This window comes from Sardina pilchardus, chromosome 2, assembly GCF_963854185.1.
Source record: "Sardina pilchardus chromosome 2, fSarPil1.1, whole genome shotgun sequence".
NCBI lineage: Eukaryota > Metazoa > Chordata > Actinopteri > Clupeiformes > Clupeidae > Sardina > Sardina pilchardus.
In genome coordinates this window covers 6,828,238-6,848,627 of record NC_084995.1, presented here as the reverse complement: position 1 = coordinate 6,848,627, position 20,390 = coordinate 6,828,238, and the positions used below count along the sequence as shown (strand labels likewise).

Sequence of the window (20,390 nt, the reverse complement as noted above, 5' to 3'; positions counted from 1 at the left end):
GAACTCTGTACAATTATAATTTTAGATATTTTTACTCGAGTCACGCAGGTATGTTCTTACTTAAGCATGATTGCTGTATTTCGCGCCTTGAAATACCAACCAAAGCCCATAGAGGGTGTTTGACCAATGCGTGTTCCTTTTGCCACCGGTAAGACTTCCCTCTGTCCCCCAGACTCAAAAACAACCAGCTTGCATGAGATCCCCCGATAGCTACAAGGCAATCTTTCCCTCTGGACTACGGTGAAACAACACTCTAACAGATGTTCTGACTCATATATCAATGTCACTGTTAAAATTACGGGACGAAAATATTTTGTGACCATCCTTTTACAGAATACACTGGATTTTAGGACGTTCGGAAAGAGTAGGCTACACTTCAACTTTTCAAGGTTCCTAAGGCAATGCACCCTAAGAGTTGTGTTCAACCAGGGAAATCACCGTGTGTATGTAAAGAGCTGTTTTTTTTAGCACAGCGTATAGGGAGCATTAGCTAGAGAGGAGACCCATTAGCCTGCGTTGCCGGTGCCCCCGAGCGGCAGTGCGTGCCAGGGACGGCAACTTTTTTCGAGTGACGACATCTGCCATGGAAAGAGTGATGGTGCAGATGCAATTTCATGCCATCCGCAGTGGTTTTCGGACTTATAAAATGCAGACAGTCGGGATCATTTCTAGTGGACTCAAAGTGACTGATAACCATTCTCTGGCTTAACTTCTGATTGGTTTACAGGTTACTTTGTAGACTATCTTTTGTAAGGTTTCCCCATCATGTCCCCGCTTAAAAGTTCAAGCCGAGATTGTTCAGTTTGAGAGAGCGCTTGAACTTGAAAGGCATTGCAACCAGTGGGTTGTTTTGAGGTGCCTCCCGAGTAGGAATGGGCTCGGTTACATCTGCTCTAACACGGACGCGCAACGCTCTTATCAAAGTGGGCTCGGAACCGCAGGAAGAAGCGGAGAGAAGCCAGTCCGCACCTGAGTCGGTTCATGGACGAAAGAAAACGGCACGATCCCATGTGTTCCGAAGCCGACAGAGCACAAAACAGTCGCTGTCCGAGGTACTGAATGTGCCGGACAATGGTGGAAGAGTACAAACTTCCAAAGGTGTTCAGACCGAGAGTGACGGATTTCTGGAGGGTAAGTTTTAAAGGTTACATGTAACTTTTCTTTTACGGTTTCTTGACAGTCCTTTCACAGCTCTAAGTTTTGAATAGCAGATTCAAATATACAACGGTATGTCAAGTTACATTGTTTAAAGAAAAAAAAAAACCCATAACACCTTAGGTAGGCTAGCCTAATACCCCAAGGAGTATAATAATGATAATAATGATAATTATAGGCTAATAATAATAGTGATAATAATAATGCATTTCAATCATTAAGGCAGAGCTACAAATCCTATTTGATTTGCTACATAGCAAAACAACCATTTTTGTAATGAGCAGTAGAACAGCTCAGTGCTTTTACTTGGTCAATCAGTGTCGCAGATTATACAGGGGAAAACACTTCACAGGAGAATGGCGAAGCCGGTACAATAGAAAACGGTACATTCTGCTCCAACATGAATAGTACCTAGCGATCCTTTGAAGACCAGGGGCGCATGTGCCCAGCGGGCGCTCCCCAACTTTCAGCCGAACTCTTTGATGTTAGAATTGCAGCGTCTATTGATGTTGGACCAGGCTCAAGCGCTTGTGTAACATATGCATCTATCAAAGCGGGACATGTTTGTGTGCACTGCATGCCCAACCCCCGCAAAACACACGTGTAACCTGTGTGTTTTGGGTGAGTTATTTCAACACGTTGTATTGGTTGAAGACTAATGCTTGAAGCTGATTATAAGAAGTAGAAGTACTTGCATCATGCAATGCACATTAAATACCTTTGACACAAAACAGCAAGCAAGCTGTTCCTGTGCTACACACTTAATCACATATAATTCATACATCAAACTACATCAGTGGTCTGTCTCTAAAAGTTTCATCAAATGTTCTATTTCAAAATCTATTCACAGGCCTATGTAAGAAAAATAAAAGAGGTTATATTATATGATTGCGCATAAAAAAAATGTAAAGGGAATAGTTGGAACATATGCACGTAATGTCATTCAGTAACTTATACAGGTCAACTACCTGATCTGCAGGTATGTTTAATAGAATGCTTGTTTTCCTTAATAACTTATACACTCATGGATAAAGCAGTTGTTTCCTTGTCTTCAAATTTCTCTCTTTCTTTTTGTCCCTCTCTTCCTCACACCTTTCTCTTCCATCTGTCACATCTCTCTCCACCTCTTCCTGCTGAAGGAAGAGCCTGTCCCTTGGTGGCTCTTAAAATACCTCCAAGAAACCCCATGCTCACTGGTTGCCATAGGCACGCGGCACTGACGCCTCATATGTGTTTTCCTGTGTAGCCAGAGGCAGGTCTCGCCTTGCCTCTGGGAACTCCCATGATTGCCAGACTGTGGGGAGACTCCAACCAGGCTGCTAGGCGCTGTATGCTGTGTGGTGTGTGCTGGGTGGCAGAGATGGCTAGTGGTTTGCCAACATACACAGTACTGTCTGTTCTTTTAATTTGATCCTGTAGGACCACAATGTTCAGTTCCAGAGGAACTTGGGTCCTCAAAGGGGTTTTGTCTATGGAACATGAAATAGAGTTGCTCCTTGGCCCAAACATACAGTAAGGGGGAGTAAGGGGATTTCTTGAACGGAGTGATTATTTGCACCCGGGTGTAAATAGTGGAATGGAGGCATTTTCTTATTTGCACCCAAACCTGAAATGCGTGCTATCCAACATAGCGGGACCATCTTGGCAGGAGATGGCCTACCTAAATCTAACAAGTTAGGATTATTAAAACAATATTTGAGATGGGAAAGTGGTGCTAAATTTCCATAAACTTTTTTCAGTGAACGGGTAAAGCCGTCCGTTTGCAAGTAAAATCAAGAAATACGATCTTTTAGTTTTGTTTACCGTTACCTAGCAACCCCATCATTTCACATCATTTCGATGGGCGTAGTATGGTGGGTTAGTGGTCGGGCTGCCATGCCTGAGGTGAGGGGTTCGAATCTCAGGTGAGGGGTGTTTGTTTTTGCCTGCCAAAGTACGAATGATGACTTCTTTTTTCTTAGATGACGTTACCTCGCGGCAAATAAGAGTTTGTGCTTTTTGAACCTGTCAAAGATTGACTGGTTTTATTTCAGTTATGAGTACAGTTAAGTAGAAGTAGGCTTCAGTAGTTTTGAGTAGAAAGGTTTCTTGGTGTTTTGACTTTGAGCCCCCAACGCTGCCTGGAAGGCGCTTAGGCATGGGTTAAGGTTAGGGTTAAGGTTAGGAGTAGGATTAAGTGCTTTTAAGTCAACAGTGGCAGCGCTGCCTGGAAGACAACTCAGAAAACAACTCTTTGAAGTAGCTTGCCTTTGATGAAGCTACCACATGACCACTTATTAGCCTAATATTTGTATAATCACTTCCAAGTAACCCAGACATGGCAAAACAGCTAAAAACTGTTCAAAACTAAATTAGGCCTAGCCTAGGCTACTGTAGAGCTGGTAAATACACAGGCCTATTGACAGAGAATATGGATGTTAGACATCGGGTGTAAATAGTATTGTTGATTATTACACTATTTACACCCGGGTGTAAATAGTATTGTTGATTATTACACTATTTACACCCGGGTGTAAATAGTAATGTTGATTATTTGCACCCGGGTGTAAATAGTAATGTTCATTATTTCCACCCGGGTGCAAATAGTCACTGCCTTTCTTGAAATACTAGTTTTGGGCTCTCATTTGTTATCTTCTATCCACTCTATGATTAGTTTTGCAAGTTTGCATGTTTGCCAAGAACTGCCAAGAGTATACAGCTTCAGTCTATCGACGAATGCAAATCATAGTCATTCCTCCATCCACAACACGAGATACGTGTTCGTCGATAGACTTGTCAAGTCTTAAATTCAAAATGGTTGCCCTGAAAACAAGTGGAAAAGTTACTTCAGTGTCTATAAACTGTCTTCTAGATAAACTTTCAGCACACACAATGTTGCCAATGTCTCTTTTTAAATATTAAGAACCTAATTGCGATGAAGTGTGGAGCTTTTGTTAGCCTTGTAGATAAGTTAAAAGAAGCAATTGATGTGCAGTATGAGACATGCCCTGTTGCTAACACTAGTAGCGCTATGGAAGAATAAGTAAATCTGGCTAAGTTCAGAATGCTTCAGGTCTGGATAGGGTCACCCCTCATCCATGATCTAGCTTATGGTCATACTAAACGTATATAAGACCCATTTAACACCGGATTTCCCCTTTAAGAAAATAAATAGAGATCCACAAGCTGATCCTCCAAGGGGGATCTGAGAGAGTTAAAAGGCAACAGCTGGTTGTTTTGGAAAAATAAGATTTTAAGCTCTGACTCATGTTTGTGATTTTTGTCCAGTAAATCAGTGAGCCCCATTACTCTCTCCTGAGAGCTATTCAGTACAGGCACCTCACCACGTCTCTATTTGCTCTGGGATTTGCTCCTCTATAATCATTGTCTTGTGGGGGCACAGAAAGTGTGTGTGTATGTGTGTGTCTGTGTCTCTTTCTCTCTCTCTCTCTGTGTGTGTGTGTGTGTGTGTGTGTGTGTGTGTGTGTGCAGGGCCGAGACTAGTGTTCAAAGTTATGACGTGATATAGGATATGAGAGTCCTGGCAGAAGTGGAGTGAATGTCTATCTCTCTCCTCTGTCTCTCTCGCTGCTGAGCAACTACAGTACTGCCCACTGGAGAGGTTATAAAAAACCCCATTGCACAACATGGATAATTACCACTGGGGTGAATATGTGCTTGAGTAAGGGAAGAGGGGAGAAGAATAAGGGAGAAGAGAGAAGAAGATACAGAGGAGCAGAGGAGAACCATAGAGAAATACGAGGAGGAGGAGGAGGAGGAGGAGGAGGAGGGGAGGAGGAGAGGAGAAAGGTGGAGAAGTGGGGAAGGAGAGCTGAAGAATGGAGAGGAGCTGAGAGGATTTTAGAGGAAAGGAGAAGAGGTGAGGTGAATGACATGATGGCAGCTCCCTGAGGAGGTGTTCCCTGTGCCCAGAGGGTCACATAAATAGCAGGAAATTGACACTTCAGTGATAAATAGAGGAACACTTGACTGAGTTCCTGATTGAGTTTCCACGGCGTCTTGGGATGGAAAGAAAAGAGGATGAAGGGTGCGGTGGGGGAGGTGTGGAGCAGGAGGGCTGAACACTACATAGGATTTGGACCGTTGTGTGTGTGACTTATCATTGATAGTAGCACTTTAGCCAGATACTGAGATTGAACTTTGAGATGAACATCTATTCAGGATTCCACAAACCATCATCTACACCAGCCCTGTGTTCCAATTCTCGTACTTCCCACTCTTCCCGTACCTATGTTGAGAACGTAGGGTGTTCCGATTGCCATTGCGGCAAGTGTAGCTAAAGGACCCGGATGGTGCCCTCAAACTGAGCAGTGTGGATAGGGGTACACTTTTCGCACTCAATGGCAGCCATCTTAGCTATGTAGCGGAAGAGCGGGTCAGGATAAGCAGCGCTCAGTTCGAAAAAGAACAAACATGGCTACCGAAACGACAGTGCCGGGTGACGCGGCCACGCAGCTGATAATTTATTTACGGCAAGTACACCAGAGTATTCGATTCGGAACAGCACTCATTTCTGAAACTCTGTGCACCCAGTGAGTGCGGATAATGTACTACGTTTAGGTGTACTCATGCAAGTATGAGAATTGGAACACAGGACAGGGGTCTCCCTGGTCTTCTCCGAGAGCTACTTTGGCAAAATGGACATGGCCCAGACCTTTGTGTATTCACATAGCTGATCTTCACCCAAAACCGCTGAATAAGATTTGTATGCTTTTTAAAGGTTCCTTTCGACTCATTGACCTTCTCTCTTTGTAGACTGTGAATTTGATTTCATATGAATGTTAACATGTGTCCCAAGTGGTGGGGTTATCAGATGAATGAAAGATGTTATGAGCATCTTCCTCAATCCTTTCGTAGAGTTGCTTGGAAACAGGTGGGGAGCTACTGGGAACTCACAAGCTACCTGTTGGAGACCCGACCCTGATCTAGACCATTTAGCTCTAATACGTGCCACTGAGAGGTCTCACATCTCATCAGATCTGAAACATTCTCTCTCTCTCTCTCTCTGTATGTTTGTGTATCTATCTCAGCCTCCCTGAATGTCAAAACATTTCCCCACAGGAGAGCGCAGAAAGCCGACATTACCTTAAATGTCCCGCTAATGAGGCTGTAGGTGGGGAATAGAGCCGTCCCCCGGCCGCTCGCGCGCTCGCTCGCTCGTCATTACGCATGTGTGTGTCTCTGCTCGGTTGCTGTGGCAATCCACTTCCCCTGCCTGAGATGAGACTGTTTTTCCTATCTGTCTTTCCCCCTCTCCTCCACCCGCGCGGCGCCTGGTCTGCAGGAAGGTTAGTGGAGCTGGTAATGAAGGACAGGTTCATTGAGGAGGCTGTTGTGTGAATAGAGAGATAATGGGGGGTTGAGAAAGAGAGGGAGGATGGAAATAGAATGAAAGGAAAAGGAAATTGGTGTTCCACAACTGAAACAGCATGAAGATGTTGGAATTAAACACAGCTGAGTAAAGATGTTTGAATGTCTTTATAAGGTTCATAAACATGCACACACGCACGCACACACACTTACATGCACACGCACACGCACACGCACACACACACACACACACACACACACACACGTACACACACTGCCTGAAATATTGTGCCAATAAATAACACTTTTCCTTTAACAGTGTTTCAAAAACCATCAGTCTGATCGCTTTGAATGTGCAGTTTCTCCCCTCCTGCAACGCACACTCTATGTGAAGCGCAGGTGTGCTGTACAGAGCTGCAATATAAGACACAGTTCATTTAGATCATCATTTTTCTGTTTGTCAACATTAACCCTGACTGATCGTTATGTGTTAGCTATGTTTATGTGAGCCTACAGATGTCGCTACTGATCGACTTTTAGTTCATTTGGTCAGGGGAGCTCAGCAGTGCAGTTTGCCAGTGAAAAGCATTTTGTTCTTTTATTTACATACCGTCATTTCCCAACTATTTCTGTAGCTGCGGCTTATACATTGATTTTGCAAAATACACAGGGGCAGTTAATATGATATTGATATGGTTTTGTTTCTTTTAACTTGCATAAAACACTGTCCTGTGGCTTATACACAGGAAATTACTGTACTACATGTTTGCAATATGTGCTTCTGTAGGCTGGTATGTGACACCACAACCAACTTGTCATGGTCTAATATTTATTCCAGTCTGAGCTTAATAGTGTGTTCATGTTACTGTAGCTAATAGGAATAGTGAAACATGTAAAGAGAGACAAAGATCCACTCATTAGGTGACATAAAAGACTAGGGCTGTCAAACCATCAAAAAATAATAATTGCTGTGATTAATCACAATCACGATTCTTCTTTATGATGGTTTTAATAATGGATATTAAGATGTAATGTCATGGAATTAATACACCAGGAATGTTGTTTAATTGTGTTGTTTAATTTTAATCTTTTGATTGAACACAATTTGAAGTCCACAATAGTCCACTTCAGTAAGAAGAACTAGGGACAGAGAAAAAGAAACAGAACTCAAAGACCTTTTTTAAACAACCAGGGCAGTTTTTCCCTTGCCAAATTGTTTGCTAGAATTGTTATTGTATAGAAGTGTTATTTAGACTAGCCCTCTTCAAGAAAGATACCAGTGGGTGTGATTGTTTATTTTGAAACCACAGTCTTCATCCTAGCGGTAGAACTGAGCATAGCACAGCATCTGAAGGTGATTGAGACCCTATCATGGAGACCTTTAATTAATTAGCATGTTTGCTCTTATTTTATATGTCATCAATTCACAAACTACCAGGCACAGGCAGCATGTGACTTTTGAAAGCACATACACAAATGACATATGTCGTCGTTTTATTTCTGGAGAAAATGGCTTTCCATGGTGCCTCCTGGACTCTCTTAGCTGGGACTGCAGATGACTGTATGTTTAGTAATCCCAGTTCAGTTGAAAGATGCAGGGTAGAGAACCGTCTCTCACTGTCGGCTGCAAAGCCCTATGTGTTGAAGCGCCGCGCAGGAGAGACACTGAGACATCGAGAGCCGCAGAGAAGCTACCTGCCAATCTCCACAAGGCCCAACACGTGCTAACGAGCCAGCTGCTTCTGGCCCAGATGTGACCCTAAAGCTGCCCGGATCTGGTGCAGCCCGTCCACATCAGAGGCGCTTAAGGCCCAGATCCAGGTCAGTTGTAGTACCAGGCTCGGTGCCTTTCCAGGAAGTCCTAATTCCTTCTTTCCCTCTCTCCAAACGGCATCATTACTCTCGCGCAGTTGCCTAGTGACGCTGACGTCTTCGACTCCAGACCAGGCACAAAGGCAGACCTTGAGAGCTGGGCACTGTTGCCTGCTCTATAGCCTGACAAAGAATGCCTTCTTACACGTCACCTTTGTTGGAGAACTGTATGCGAAGCTATCAGAACATTTTGTAACCAAGCATGGTTCAAGCGATAGCTCTTGTTGGTGTTTCTTGGACATCTGGGCTTTCTTATTTCTGCAGTTATTTGGCTGATACAAATCAATTTGTCTGTCAACACTGTCTTTCTCTTTCATTTCTACCCAGTACAGAGAAAAGTATATTTTGTGAGTCATCGTTGTCTGGCATTGTTAAGAACAACCTTTCAAATGGATTGGGCTGACTGCGTCAAAATGCAACTGACTATCCTCCGCAAGTCATTTTTCTCCACTTAACTGCAAACCCAAATGGACAGACCCATCATGATATGGAGTGTGGTGGCAGATGGAGTGACTGAAATGCCAGAGGTGTGTGTCATGGTCTCTTCAAACATCCATTCTAATAAGGGGAGTCCCTGTGGTCTGAGTGACTTATTAAGAGTGCAGGAGCGGGAGATCGGAGGAGAGGAGCGAACAAGGACTCAGGGAGGAGGAGAGAGGACAAAGGGAAGGTGAAGAGAAGTGAGGAGATAAGAGAGAGGTCAGTTAGGAGGAGCAAAAGACAGGAGAGAAGAGAAGAGGGGAGGAGAGAGAAGAGACAGCGGAAGAGAGGAGGGAGGTGAAGGAGAAGAGGACAGAGGACAGAAAAGAGAGATGAGGAGAGAAGATGAGAGAAGAGGAGGGAGGATAGTAGTCAAGCTCAGATGAGAACATGGTGTCCCTGCTGCTGACAAGTCCAAACACACAGACAGAATGTGATGATGTGATGTTATAACCCCGCTGCAGCAGTGCACATTGGCAGGAACATACAGTATACTACATATACAAATACCTCAAGTACGCAAAACAGGTAACAAGGGAGATACAATATGTCTCTATGTTAATATTCACAAATTACTGGATGTGCGTCTCACACCCTCTCCCTCTCTCTTACTTTTTCTCTCTTGTGTGTGTGTGTGTGTGTGTGTGTCCGTTTGTGTGTGAGAGAGAGAGAGAGGAAGAGAGATAGTGTGTGTGTGTAATTTTGTTTGTGTGCATGTTTGTGCTTGTAACAACAGTGAGAATTCTGAGCCTGTTGCAGCTGTGAAGAGTGTTGAACAGTAAGGGGGGGAGTGAGGTTGGTGTCTTCGCAGCGCTGATGAGGAGAAGGGTGTGTGTGTATGTGTGTGTGTGTGTGTGTTTGTGTTTACTGTATGTGTGTGTGTATGTGTGTGTGTGGTGGGGGGTCACCAGTGAGCTGACACTTAAGTAGCCAAGGAGAGAGAGGGGACTGGGGAGTGTGGCGGCATCATAACATGTAATGCTCATGGCACTCTGCACAACTTCCCTTCCCTTCCCTCCACACACACACACACACACACACACACACACACACACACACACACACACACACACACACAGACAAACACACACACACACACAGACAAACAAACATACTCACAGACATGAAGACACACACACACACACGCATTTGCTCCCACAGCAGTTACACGCCAGACCCAGGAATATACTGCTCTGAGAGAAAGAGAGTGAGAGAGAGAGTGAGAGAGAGAGAAAGAGAGAAAACGAGAGATGGACGCCCACACAGTGAATTCTGCCAGAGGGAGTTTAACTCACACACGCCACGCGCGCAGCGCACACACGCTCAAACATTCTGATAGCAGGGAGGACGTGGAGAGTTTGTCTGCCGTGCGCACACGTGTGTGTGTGTGTGTGTGTGTTTTGGGCAATGTCAGAGGCCACCAACAGGAAGCTGAGGTTTAAGAAGGGTCGGAGTGCTACTTTTAGCATCGATGGCTTCAGCTTCACCATTGGTAAGTGACTGAGAGGGAGGGAGGGAGGGATGGAGAGAGCATGAGAGTTAAGAGAGAGAATAAGAAAGAGAAAGAGGGTGCGAGTTGAAGGAAAGGGGAAATCTGTTTGTTAACATTTCAGAAACATTTAAACTGTGCTTTACTGATACTGACCATTCTTAATGAAAATAGCCTATGCTGTGAAATGGCATGTGAGAGAGAGAGAGATTAAGTGTATTTATGAATGAGTGTTTGTGTGAGTCTCACCATGTGTTTGAGAGAGAGAGAGTCTATGTTCAAAGTATGAAGTGTATAAAAGTCTGGTCAATCAAACATCACGGTCAGCCCCTGAACACAAGTTTAGACTATTTTGCATGAGACATGTCTTGACAGAGCAGACGTCAGCCTCTACCACCTTATCTTGTTGTTGAATTGCCTTCAGTGTTTGATCTTCCATGAGGTAATTCAGGAGCAGAGATTAGACAGGCGTTCCACACAGCTGCACGCGTTCTACAGTATACCTATCTAATTAGCACAAAGGTACCGTTGGAGGCTGCCTGTCAACCTTTACCTCCTCGAGTTGACCGTAGCTCCATGGCAACAGGAGCGGCAGGTATTAGGGGCTGATGTACGCAAAAGGGGCTTGTTTTCATCTGAGGCGGTGACGCTAGCTATAGTGGTAGCATCAGCACTAACAGCGTTAGCGATGTCTGTGTTTGACAGTAACCCCCGCGCTCCGCTCTGCCTCGCTCTGCCTCGCTCCGTCACCCATCCGCTCACACATGCCCGCTCTAATCGACACATCTCACCTCGGCGCACGATCAGCGAGCTGGAGTCAAAGACAGAGCAGAGCGGGAGGGAGGTGTGAGGGGGACAGACGGGGAGCCGTGTCACACCTCCGACAAACACAGAAGCGCTGCACACACAGACCTGCCACACAGAGAGGGAGAAAAAGAAAGTCGCAGGAAAAGAAAGAAAAGTGTGTGAGAGAGAATGGAAAAGTACACACACACAAAGGCCTTAGTTACTAATATCACAAAAAGTATTGAAATAAAAAGGTAAAATGAAAGATACAAAGTTAACCACAACATATGTAGGCCTATTAGTAGGTAGCTCTCTCAAAGTGAAAGTTAATCAATATTCTTGATTTAACCACATTAGGAAAAACCATTAACACCCTGGCCATTAATGGTTTAAATGAATTAGCCCAAATTACCCTTAATTACCTCTCAGTTTGTTCCTGCTTACGTACATAGTCATCTTAACCTGCTCAAGGATGAGATTCATTAAGCTAACACCTACCTTTGCATCAGAGAGGGTGGGGTGTCATGGTGAGGATAGTGCTTAACAAAGGGAAAATAATTAGCAAAGAAGGAATATGTACTGTATGTCATTGTGTTTGGGATCATGATTTTCAATCTCTTTCAAATCTTATCTCATTTCTTTGGCATTGCTTCCCATATTGTAGTAGAACCACTTCCCACATTGTAGCCTATAAACAGTTATTTCAAAAGACCCACAACCAAGTGCCTTTGTTTTGTGTCACTGTTAAAATCAGCATTCACTTTACACTCATACAGCCACAGTTCCAAAACTCATTTGTGACTCTTCAAAGCGAAATCAATCACTTTGCGCATGACGCTATTTTGAGAAAATCCACAATAAACAAACTTCTGGGTTAAAATGTTGAATTTCACGTTCTCGCATAATTCGACAGTATACAGTCTACCGTTTCATATCGTGAACTAATTTCACGGAAAAACATACGTCTTGACTGTAAAACCCGGCGAAGATTCAACACATTTGCAGTCATTCCCGTTGTCCACGTTGCTTAAAAAGGAGATTTCTCCTCTGGCATATCGTGACAGGAGAACCATGTCAACTTTGGATGCGGTTATCTTAGCGATAGTTTGTGTAATACCCTTGATATACAGTATATCGTTGGAAAGCTTATGCCGTTTACGTGAGCACAATAACTTAATTTTGGAAATGTTACCGAAACGACTGGTTTCGCTTTGCAGGGTCACATTTTTTTCTCTTCCAAAACGTGTCTGCAACATATTACTCCCCTTTATCACTGAGGCATCTCCACAACATCTTCCGGTTGTCATGGTTACCCAGCGTAGCAATCGATGGCTCAGCAGGCAGCTCATCATTCTGTGGGACAGGTTGTCAATCAGCCTCGCCGTGGCTCTTTGGTCCACTTGTGTACAGCACACCCATCGGCCATGTCAGCATTCTCACTAACAGCCTATTGACCAGCGCTAAGAGGACAGCAGTGACTGAGTGGCGCGGCGCCTAGTCAAAGATGGGGTCATCATTTTTTGTGTGTTTGTTTGTTTGCTTGTATGTATGTATGCATTGCGTGTTTGTTTGTGTAAAATAAATACTTACCTGTTTATTTATATAGCACATTTTTCATGCACAAAGTGCAAGTGTAAAATGTGCATTCGTTAAATCTAATTTGTGTGTGTGTCAAAGCTGGGTGTAGGCCTGTGTGTGGTCTCTCTCTCTCTCTCTCTCTCTCTGTAGTACCTGGCTGGGTGTATGGCTGTGTCTTGAAAGTGTATGTGAGTTCACTTCACACATTGATTCATATTTTCAAAAAACTGTGACAGCTGTTGCCATGCAAAATGACATTTCCACTGGCAGGTCATCAGAGTCTCCTTGAGTCTCCTGTAGCACTCTTGAGTTTAACACATTTAGGAAGAATCACTCAGCTCACTAGACTGTGTTGTGTAGCACTTCATTACGCTGCGCACACACACACACACACACACACACACACACACACACACACTTCCCTTGCCAACATATTAACACCTTAAAACTCACATTTGTTCTGAAGAACAAGAAATCTATTTCTTTGTGAGAATTTTTTCCCCTGAATTCTCAACATCATGGCCAAAACAAATGCAATAGGCAACTGAAGTGAATTTAAAAAATGACACTCATAGTTTGAGTATTACTAGTAAGGGCATTTGATTCTGAAAAGTTTCTGCACTGATAATTCAAATAGTATGTTAAGATGCGATGAGGGGATGCACATGAATACAGTGCACTATAATAAAGTGACTGAGATCAGAATACTCCACATGTCCGTATGATATTGCTTATTGTGACTATGACCTTATTCTGGTCAAGGCAATTAGAAAATGCTGTTTACATGGTAGCGTCTTATTTGGAATATTATCTTAATGAGGTAAATATCGGAATATCAATGTCCATGTGAACATGCCCATTATCAGATTGAGATCAATAGAATAAGATTATTTCTCATGCTTAACTCAATTGCCTGCCTGCCAGCACCCCAGTGGGGTTTTTTGCTTGATTTTGTTTGATTGATTGATTGAGTCTTTAGAGATGAATACATCACAGGGTTGTTTACATGGCAAAGTTGTTTGACTTCTCAAGGAGACCAAGTTAGGGTATTCTGAATGCAGTTACAGTAAACTGGGTTAGCGCTCGCTTGGATCGATCAGCCATATCCATGAAATAACTCCTACCAAATAAGTCTTACCACACCAAGCGATGGTACAAATTGACACAATAAATTGTGCTGTGAATTAACCTCTTCTCAAACCAATTTCAGCATACAATAGTCGATAGTCAATTTTAGCATACAATAGTTCCCGAAAGCTCCATAAAGAAAGCCAAGGACTTTGTTCGTACAAACCGCCACAAGTCAAATGTCCAACTGAGAGGACAGAGTGAGTCAGAGAGATGACGAATCAGAGAGTAGAGAGAGAAGGACTTGGACTTGGACTTGGACTTGGAGTCGACAGCACACTAGTCTGTGTGCGAATCCAGTTAACCTCCTGTATAGACCCAGAGCCCCTTTAGGGAGAGCCGGTCCACTTCCTATTAGCTCCATTGTACCGGATTGTTCCTGCAATCTGTTGAAATTCCGCTAGGGGCGTTGCCGAGCAAGTGATAAATGAATTGTGGTCTATGGGGCTAAGCGGCTAGAACTCGTTTTTTTCACAGTTGACAACTTCATTTCTTAATGTACATTGTCGTAGTAGCTACCTGAGTATGGGTTTTCCACTGGAAATGAAATAAAAAGTCACTCATGTCCTTTCTGCTTTTCATAGGATGGGCCGTTTTCCCTGTAACATGCTAGCATTTAGCTCATCGATGCTCGCGACAATCGCGACCAATTACGACCGTCGTGAAGCTGAACCTTCTTTTAGGTCTATGGCCGTAAAGTGGTTCGCTTGTGTCACGTGACATGAAAACTTTGAAAGGGTTTTTAGGAATAACAACACATATAGAAAATTGCATTGGTCAGCTAATTGTCAAGTCAAGTTATCCTGCATCGCATGCATTAATGCAATTTCAGGAGAAAAAATTATATAAAGACAAATGTGGTACTGGGGGGTTCAGCTCCATTGCCACCCATTCATTCATCACTTGCTCGCGATCGCCCTCTAGTTGCAGTACCATGCGGAAGTATTTCGCTAGTGGTCCTTCTCCCCTTATTAGACATCAGAGAATGTCTAATAAGGGGAGAAGGACCACTAGCGAAATACTTCCGCATGGTACTGCAACTAGAGGGCGATCGCGAGCAAGTGATGAATGAATGAGTGGCAATGGAGCTGAACCCCCCAGTACCACATTTGTCGTTATATAATTTTTTCTCCTAAAATTGCATTAATGCATGCGATGCAGGATAACTTGACTTGACAATCAGCTGACCAATACAATTTTCAATATGTGTTGTTATTCCTAAAAACCCTTTCAAAGTTTTCATGTCACGTGACACAAGCGAACCACTTTACGGCCATAGACCTAAAAGAAGGTTCAGCTTCACGACGGTCGTAATCGGTCGCGATTGTCGCGAGCATCCATGAGCTAAATGCTAGCATGTTACAGGGAAAACGGCCCATCCTATGAAAAGCAGAAAGGACATGAGTGACTTTTTATTTCATTTCCAGTGGAAAACCCATACTCAGGTAGCTACTACGACAATGTACATTAAGAAATGAAGTTGTCAACTGTGAAAAAAACGAGTTCTAGCCGTCTAGTTGCAGTACCATGCGGAAGTATTTCGCTAGTGGTCCTTCTCCCCTTATTAGACATCAGAGAATGTCTAATAAGGGGAGAAGGACCACTAGCGAAATACTTCCGCATGGTACTGCAACTAGAGGGCGATCGCGAGCAAGTGATGAATGAATGAGTGGCAATGGAGCTGAACCCCCCAGTACCACATTTGTCGTTATATAATTTTTTCTCCTAAAATTGCATTAATGCATGCGATGCAGGATAACTTGACTTGACAATCAGCTGACCAATACAATTTTCAATATGTGTTGTTATTCCTAAAAACCCTTTCAAAGTTTTCATGTCACGTGACACAAGCGAACCACTTTACGGCCATAGACCTAAAAGAAGGTTCAGCTTCACGACGGTCGTAATCGGTCGCGATTGTCGCGAGCATCCATGAGCTAAATGCTAGCATGTTACAGGGAAAACGGCCCATTCTATGAAAAGCAGAAAGGACATGAGTGACTTTTTATTTCATTTCCAGTGGAAAACCTATACTCAGGTAGCTACTACGACAATGTACATTAAGAAATGAAGTTGTCAACTGTGAAAAAAACGAGTTCTGGCCGCCTAGCCCCATAGACCACAATTCATTTATCACTTGCTCGGCAACGCCCCTAGCGGAATTTCAACAGATTGCAGGAACAATCCGGTACAATGGAGTTAATAGGAAGTGGACCGGCTCTCCCTAAAGGGGCTCTGTTAGACATTCTCTGATAGACCTCTGAAGTTCACCTACAAAACGGACCCAAAGCTGCCATCTTTGCCCATATAAGGAGTTCCAGGTGTTAACTGAAGCTAACTGCTTATGGCAAGTTGCATTGTAAGTTAGCTCTGGGGTAGCAAAGATCAAAGTGTGCTGTCTTCACCTACCTGAGATCACAGTATCCACTAGACGGCAGTGGACAAAACTGTGTAGCGAAAAACGTCTGCATTTCCAATGTCATCATCCCCGGGTAAGTTTAACAGGTGCGATAATTGAAAATCCCCATGTTATTTTCCCATAGAAAAAATCTCAAGATACCGGATTTCCTTATTTGGGCAAAGATGGTAGCTTTTTTGTAAGCGAACTTCAGAGGTCTATGGCGCTAGACGGCTAAATTGGTCTGTTTCACCTGTCATTAAAAAATCGAAAATTGGATTTTAGTTTCTGCAAGCTCAATATGGGTTATAGGTCGAAAGTTGGTCGTTGTTGCCCATAACTCACTAGCATCCTGCTAATGAATGACGTAATCGACAAAGGCTTTTTAGAACAATAGAGGGACTTAAAACATCTAATACTCAGCCGTGTGTATTTTCTTTGACCCCCCTTTCGCATACAATATTCCGATTTCTGCACAAAAAATTATATCCAGAGAAAAGTGGATTTTAGGAGAAACTCCATTCACCTCCATTCATTCTCCACTTGCTCACGATCGTCCTCTAGTTGCAGTAGGCTACCATGCGGCAGTATTTAGCGAGTGGTCGTTCTCCCCCTATTAGACATTCTCTGGCTGGGCTAGTGAAAATCGCCAAAATTTAACGATTTTTTCAGACTTCAACATGGCGTTTCAAGGGGCTTGGCTAAGTGCCGTTTTACTTAGCCAATTAAGTGCCAGGTTACTGATTGACATAAGGTACAGAAGGAGAGCTTGTGCCCACACTAAGCTCGTGCATGAGCTGAGAGTGGAACAGCCACCAATCAGCATGAAGAGAAATGGCACTGGACATGATAGTTTTTCTGGAAAATGGCGACGAGGAAGTGCCTTGCTAATAGACCTTTGAAGTTCGCCTACAAAAAAGCTACCATCTTTGCCCATATTTGGAGTTACGGTATCTGACGATTTTTCCTATGGGAAATTAACATGGGGATTTGGAATTATCACACCTGTTAAACTCTTGCGGGGATGACAAAATCGGATATTCAGGTGTTTTCCTGAACACACTTTTGTCCTCTGCCTTCGAGAGGAATCTGTGATCTCCGGTACGCGAAGGCGGTAGACTTTGATTTTTGCTACCCCAGAGCTAACTTGCGATGCAACTTGCCATTAAGTTAGTTAGCCAGTTAGCTCTGGGGTAGCAAATATGAAAGTGTGCCGACTTCACGTACCGGAGATCACAGTATGCACAAGAAGGCAGAGGACAAAAGTGTGTTCAGGAAAACGTCTGCATTTAAGACTTTATCGTCCCCGCGAGAGTTTAACAGGTGCGATAATTCAAAATCCCCATGTTATTTTCCCATAGGAAAAATCGCCAGATACCGAATTTCAAAGATGGCAGCTTTTTTGTAGGCGAACTTCAGAGGTCTATAGGTGAAGCTAATAATCAGTCAAATCCTGACCCCCTGGTTACAACCATTTACTTAAACCAGCTGATTCTAATTAGCACAACTCTTCAGCCAAGCAGCTAATTAACAAGATCACCTGTGTTAAGTGCACAGGTAGAACCAATACTCTTGCTCCGCAGTACCTCTAGAGCTGCTGCTCCGCTGCTGAGCAGCCACCTGGCCACGCCTTGCTCCCGCGATAAGTTGAGGCCATGTGATACCGACTGCCGAGTCGAAAACACACCCATCTAGACCATCGTGGACAGATTTTTAACCACATGCATCTTGTGCTGCGCAGCCATCTTGAACGCGCCTATTATTTCTTACAATAGTTGTGTTTCTATTCTATTCTAACTTTCTAATGCGCATTTTAAGTATTCGAATAAAGGCTCATTCATGCTCAACGTGTGGCAGTTTACGTCCGTATTTTGTACGGACGTTCTTCCCGGTGATGTCTTCATACCTCCGTCCGTATTTTACGTATGAATGCATAGTACCCCCACTTTTTCGTGTGGTATTCGTGTGGTAGTGCTCGGTATTGCAACGTTTCATCCGATTCATCCGTAATCATAAGCCCCTCAATTTCTTGTCAAAGTACGACGAAATCAACGGAAAGAACATTTGAAACACTCCACACGTATCCATATCCGTATTTTACGTTGAGCATGAATGGGCCTTAAGAAATCCCGGTTGGAAAAATGTGAAATGTGCATTAAAGAGGAACAATGCAGGATTGGCGATTTCATCTCTGGTTTCAGTTTCGTTTTTCGTTTTCGCTCGTTTTATGCTTGCATATTTCTCTGCAGAGCTTCCCCGACAGCTTTAGCGTGTATATTTATACATATATAGACTATATATAAATTGCAGGCGTGGTTCTTCTTGTTCCTTACGCGTCTCTGACTTCCAGATGTAAACAGCAGACGATCGTTCATCAGAAAGTTGCAAGGTTGTAATAGCGGATAGGGACACTAGGGGCGGGAGGAAATGTGACTGTTTTAGATAAAACTGGTCAGTCAAGCAAAACAACGATTTCTAAGCGATTTTATGACTATGAAAAAGTTGCATAGGGTCTCTTTAAAATCTCTAATGCGCATAGATATTTGATTCGCTTGAGAGGGGTGAGAACTATTGATGCGCATAAGGTCCCTGCTGAAAAAACCAGCCTGACCAGCTAAAGGTGGTTTGCTGGTTGACCAGCTTGTTAACCAGCTTGTTTGGCCACCCTTTGATGGTTAACCAGCTAGACCAGCAAAACTCTCGCGAAAACACACCTTCAGCTGGTTTACCCAGCTTATGATGGTAATTCAGCTGGTTTTGATTGTCGTACCACCTTAAGATGGTCATTTTAGTTGGTGTTGCTGGTCTACATTGCTGGTTTTTACTGGCCACGCCAGCTTATGTTGGTCATTCTAGAAAACCAGCTTGACCCTCTTTGTCAAGCTGGACAGGCTGGTCACCAGCATGACCATCTTAAACCAGCTGTATCCCAAACGACAGGCTGGTCACACCAGCACGACCAGCTTCCTCAGATGGTCACGCCAGCATGTCTAGCTGGTGGCCTACCAGCTACACCAGCAAAGACCAGCAATAAGAACTGTGTTTTGGGCAAAGACCAGCTAAAACCAGCTAAAACCAGCTACCAGCCTAAGCTGGTTTCTTGCTGGTTTTTTCAGCAGGGGTATAATGCGACTGAAGGTGATGGAAACAGTTTATTTGCATGACGTAACCTCAGCATAATCTCAGCAGACTCGCACCAGTAGGCAACAAGAAATTCTCAGTCGTATGCTTTGAAATTGCCCTACGATAGGCGTTTGACAACGAGTAGCCTACTGGGGGTAACAGCTAGGCCTATCATTTGGTTAATTCTTCAAACCTGGACTTGCTGAATCTAAAGCTCACCACCCACTGTTGGTCAGTGAAGTGCGCATCGCCCACTCCCGAACCGCAACAAGACACTTGTCATTTTCCTTGACCAATGGACCAATGGATACACTGGACAGTGGACAGGCAACTGTATTTTGTTCCCAGAGCATGCTTTCTCTGAAATAATACTGCATGACACAGTATGACACAGCAGTTTAGGCCTGCTTGCTGTGTCATGCTGCCATCTAGCGGTTATGGAATATTTAACACCCATTATTATGACCGTCGCTAGCATAGCTAGCGTGGCGGTCGTATCGTGATTGTTAAAGGTTTTTTTTTTTGTTTTGTTTGTCTCCCTTCATCTACTTCCTGAATTGTTGGTCAACGATTCCCGGGACACCATAACACCGGGGCACATGAAACTTGGTGGGCATATAGCCCCAGTAGACTTTTCCGGAAAAATTACGTTTGGTCCCCGGGGACCATTCCACCCCCGCGTGGTAAGTGATAGCCTATTGCAGGCAGACCATGTTCACGTCACGCGAATCAGACAGAAGATGGGCACTGCTTCCTCTGTTCTGTAATTCTGTCCACCGAAAACTGTTAAAACTGTTAAAATTCTCTGTTTAGAGGTCAAAATGTCAACATTTACGGGGGAGAAATCCCCGGACCCCCGCTGACATCTTCCGTACCCTTGTGAGAAAATACTTACAATGTCCCTGAAACGGTGACTACTGCGCATTTTATTTAAATGCGCATTACCACGTATACGCATCACTAATTCAAATGAGTTGGATGAAAACGCAACTAATGTCTCTCAGTCAGAAATATGAGATTGGGAGGGGGAATCACAGAAGACAGAGGACAGAACACACACGTCAACAGCTT

General features: G+C 43.8%; 1 protein-coding gene across 1 annotated transcript in view; it reads left to right on the top strand.

The window, feature by feature from the left end:
- The first annotated feature begins 10,224 nt into the window (after positions 1–10,224).
- Positions 10,225–20,390, top strand: part of pde1cb (phosphodiesterase 1C, calmodulin-dependent b) — an 87,467-nt gene continuing 77,301 nt past the window's right edge. The window contains exon 1 of the mRNA XM_062517349.1: positions 10,225–10,309. Within this exon, the coding sequence (XP_062373333.1) occupies positions 10,225–10,309 (85 nt within the window). The remainder of the gene's footprint in view (positions 10,310–20,390) is intronic.